A 3,907-nucleotide genomic window follows, 5' to 3' on the forward strand; every position below is an offset into this window, starting at 1 on the left:
CCGTCCCTGTCTCAACAACCTGAGTTCCTACACCAGTGCCTGCTGCACTTTAATCTCTACTGTTTGGGCTCCAAAAATGAGAAACGGTACAGAAAGATTAAAGATTAGATTCTCCTACTGAAAATCTCTCTACTGAAAATCAATTTCCAAAAAGTAACTTATTTTAACTATATTGTCAGGAACAGCCCTGGGAACTAGGCGTGGAGGCGGAGGTCTGTAATCGGAGCATTTGGAAAGCCTGTGGGAGGGGATTCATAAATTAGGACGCCAGCCAGGCCTTAATAACAAGACCTGTCCCAGGAAGAAAATAAAATAAAAACGAGAAGAAAAATAATAAAAAAGAAAAAATAAGAGAGAAAGAAAGGAACGAAGAAAAAGTAAGAGAAAGGGAGGGAGAAAGGGTGCGAGAGAGGAAGGAAGCGAGGACCAACTACTTCTTTCTGACTTTATGTTTCTAGCCAGCCAATTACGAAGAGTCCTAGCGGGACACGCACGCGCGTCAGGCTTGAGGGCGTGCGAAGCTAAAGAAGGCGTGGCTACTTCCCAAATCCAAGATGGCAGAAGAGGCGCTCCTAGAGGGAGGCTCAATGGCTGAGAATTGCCATTGGTGGAATTACAGCAACTTCACAGTGGGCGGGAATGACAGCATCCTAGTTTCCGCTTCCGGCAGTACAAGGATCCCTGTCGAGATGGAGGAAGATGCGAACCGAGTTTGTCTGTCGCTGGGAATGGAGGGGAGTGCGGGGACCGCAGTCTAGGAGTCCAGGACTGGAGTTCTCAGACGCGGCCGAACCGCCGGGGTCTGAGAAGGTAAGCGACAACGGTGCTTGGGTGCTTTGAGGAATCAGAGGTACCTAAGGACCGACTTGTCGAGGAGGCAGCGGACGTCTGCTCTGCGGGGCTACATCGCCATGGGAGGCCGCCCTGCAATTTTGGCTACGAAAGGCAAATCCGGCGAGGCTTTCTGGCATAGGAGCATGAGAATCTGACAACTAGCGAAGCATGGCGAGGAGCATACCCAGGGACCCCGAACTGGCTGTGCAAGAGCCGGACCGAAGGTGCATAAAGGAGGGTGTCCCGTGGAGTACCTGGAGGGCATTGTCATGTTGTGTCTGGATGAGGGATCACGTGGAAACCTAAACTGAAGACTAAGACTGGGTGGGAACTTCACCGTGCCTGAGGGAGGAGGCTGTCTTGAAGTGGGAGGAAACACCGCCAGGACCTAGGGAAGGGCAAAGAATAGGCAGCGTGACAGGTATTACAGCACAACACGTTGACGTTCAAGTGGGTGACAGCTCCCAGAATGCAGAGCCTGGTGGGGCAGAGAGGGCAGGAAGAAGAGAGAGTGCTGGTTAGTGTTGTTCTGTCTGAAGATTGCAGCCCTTGGGTGTCTGTCTGGTCAGGACCAGTACAAGGCAACCTGATGTGATCGACAGAAAAAACAGGAATGAACCGATTGGTCATTATTATGTCCAGATCCAAGATGGAGTCAGAGGGCTCTTAACCTACCTAAGGATCTTGGACCTTGAGAACAGTTATTCTTATAAAACTGACACTCTGATAATTAAAACAGTGCTCCCCACACCTTGACAATCCATATAAACCATCTAGAGATGTCAGGGTTATTCTTAATCAGCAGGTGTAGGGAAGCCTGAAATATCCTTTCCCCAGCAAGACAGGCTCTTGCTGTGCAACCCGGGTTGACTGTGAACTCCTGTTTCTCTTGCCTCGGCCTCCATGTGCTGGCGTGACAAACGTGCTACCACGCCTGGTTCTGCACTTGTATAGGCAACTCCAGGTAATTCTCGTACCGCTGATCTGTGGACCACTGTGGGTGGTGAGGGCTCAGAGCATCACTGCTCAGTAGAACTTTGTGCAGTAAGAGAAACACTTGGTAGTTAACAAAATACTGTTCCAGTTATTAGCTCCAAGGGCTGACGCTCTAGCTCAGTTGGTAAAATACAGGAAGCTCTTTTCTTGGTGCCAACTCTGAATCAACTGGACAAGTGTATGGTGGCTTACATTTGTAATCTCAGCATTTAGGAAGTGGTGAAGACAGGAGGATGGACCACATGGACCCCTACAAAACAAACACAAAAGCAGCAGCAACAACAAAACCAGAACAGTCTGGCTGTGAATTTTGTTTCTGTGAGGAGAGTGGAAGTGACAGGAGATATACGTGCTTGCCCTAGTCTTGTCCATTTCATTGGATAGCTTCGAGCATAAATGCTGCTGATCTGTGTAATCCCAGATGCAAAGAAAGGACTTAACAATTCACAAATAACATTTTGTTTTTGAGGCAGGGTTTCTTGTCACCAAGGCTGGCTCTGGTCTTGCTATATAGTCAAAGATGACTATAGACTTGTGATTTTCTGCCTCTGCCTATCAAATGCTAGGAATATGGGCCTGGGCCACCACAGCTCTTTTTTGTTGTTGTTTTGGTTTGTTTTTTTCCAGAGGGTTTTTGAGACAGGGTTTCTCTGGAGCCTGTCCTGGAATTCGCTCTTTAGACCCAGGCTGGCCTCGAACTCACAGAGATCCGCCTGCCTCTGCCTTACAAGTGCTGGGATTAAAGGCGTGTGCCACTGCTGCTCGGCTGCACAATGATGGGGATTGAGTTTAGGGCCTGGTACATGCTAGGCAGGCACTCTGTCGACTGAGCTGTGCCCCCAGCCCCATGAACAGTTTTAAAGGTTCCAAAAATTCCAGAACTGGAGTTGTGTACGCAAGGAAGGGTCTGACAAAGGGTCCTGAAGAAGTTGGGCTGGATGAACCAGGAGAAAGGAAGGCTGAAGAATGTTTGTATTCAGATTTCTGCAAAGAGGATTTTCCAGTAAATGAAACAGGAGAAACGGGTATTTCAGCAGGCTATCTGGAGGTTATAGACAGTGAGCAAGCTGAGATCCCACTGTTTGGGGAGAAACTTCTTTTTCCTCTTAGCCTTCTAATATGGTGCCTTATTGATTGAGTCATGAGCTTTAGTGGCTCCTCCTGATACCATGACATAGGAATTACCTGCTTTGGGGAACCCTGGCTTCCTTCAGAGGATTTGTAGGAATTGATACAAGTGAGAGATGAAGGCAAGAGGGGAAATGGAGCAGTGGGTCCTTCCTTAGGATTGCTTGTTAGAAATGGCCTGTACAGGCTGATTCAGCTTGACAGGTTAAGAAGGTGCCCAGGAAACCAGGTCTTGGAACAGAATACTTGGTTGCTCTGCCCTTCTGACCTGCATTGCATGCAGGCTGTGCATGCCCAGCAGGAGGCCCCTGATTGAGCCCTGCTGTGTTTGTTTGTCTTGTGATGAGCACCTGCCTGCTGGGCAGCCCTAGCTGACTCTGGACTCGAAACTGAGCTGAGAGAACTGAACCAGCGTGAGAGAGCATTTGCACTGCCTCCCATGAGGACTTAGTGAATTGAACAGAGAAATTGTTGCCCAGGAGGCACAGTGGAGTAGAGACCACCAAGCGGCTGTGTGGCTCTGGGCTGGTTACATTCGAGCTGTTATACAGTCGTCAGTTTGCTCATTGACCAGAAACTTTTGTTGTTGTTTTAGGGTTTGTACGACTAGGGTTAGCAGTCCAGATTCAAGCATGTCCTGCAGCTTTCTGGGTTCTCAGGGAAACCGTTCAGGCGGCTGTCTTCCTGGGTTAGCTAATGGCCAAAGAGGACTCTGATCTTCGCCCTGTTCCCGACTTTTAGACTCCTTTCCCTGGAGAGTGGGGAGGTAGTTGGGAATGCCCTGTAGTGTGAAGTCCCTGCCTGCACTCTTCCCCACACTTTCTTCTAATGTAGACTAGAGAAAATGGAAATTATGGTGAGGGTGGGGCGGGGCGGTCAGAGGAGCCAGCATAGGGGCAGGAGGGAGGTAAGAGGCAGCGGTGGGGCGGGGCGGTCAGAGCAGCCAGCA

At 49.5% G+C, this 3,907-nt stretch overlaps 1 protein-coding gene across 4 annotated transcripts in view; it reads left to right on the forward strand.

The window, feature by feature from the left end:
- Positions 1-649: 649 nt before the first annotated feature.
- The window catches only part of Slc25a44 (solute carrier family 25 member 44), a 14,321-nt gene continuing 11,063 nt past the window's right edge, over positions 650-3,907 (forward strand). Inside the window, exon 1 of one of the 4 annotated variants that reach the window (XM_005356871.3) lies at positions 650-810. Coding sequence is in view for 1 of the 4 variants with exons in the window: in XM_005356870.3 (XP_005356927.1) it covers positions 1,003-1,058 (56 nt within the window). In the remaining 3 variants the exon portion in view is untranslated. Of the gene's footprint in view, positions 1,059-3,907 lie in introns of all 4 variants that reach the window. The other 3 variants (XR_003377848.1, XR_003377847.1, XM_005356870.3) reach the window with 3 other exon arrangements.

The sequence above is a fragment of the Microtus ochrogaster genome, chromosome 21, assembly GCF_000317375.1.
Source record: "Microtus ochrogaster isolate Prairie Vole_2 chromosome 21, MicOch1.0, whole genome shotgun sequence".
Taxonomy (NCBI): domain Eukaryota; kingdom Metazoa; phylum Chordata; class Mammalia; order Rodentia; family Cricetidae; genus Microtus; species Microtus ochrogaster.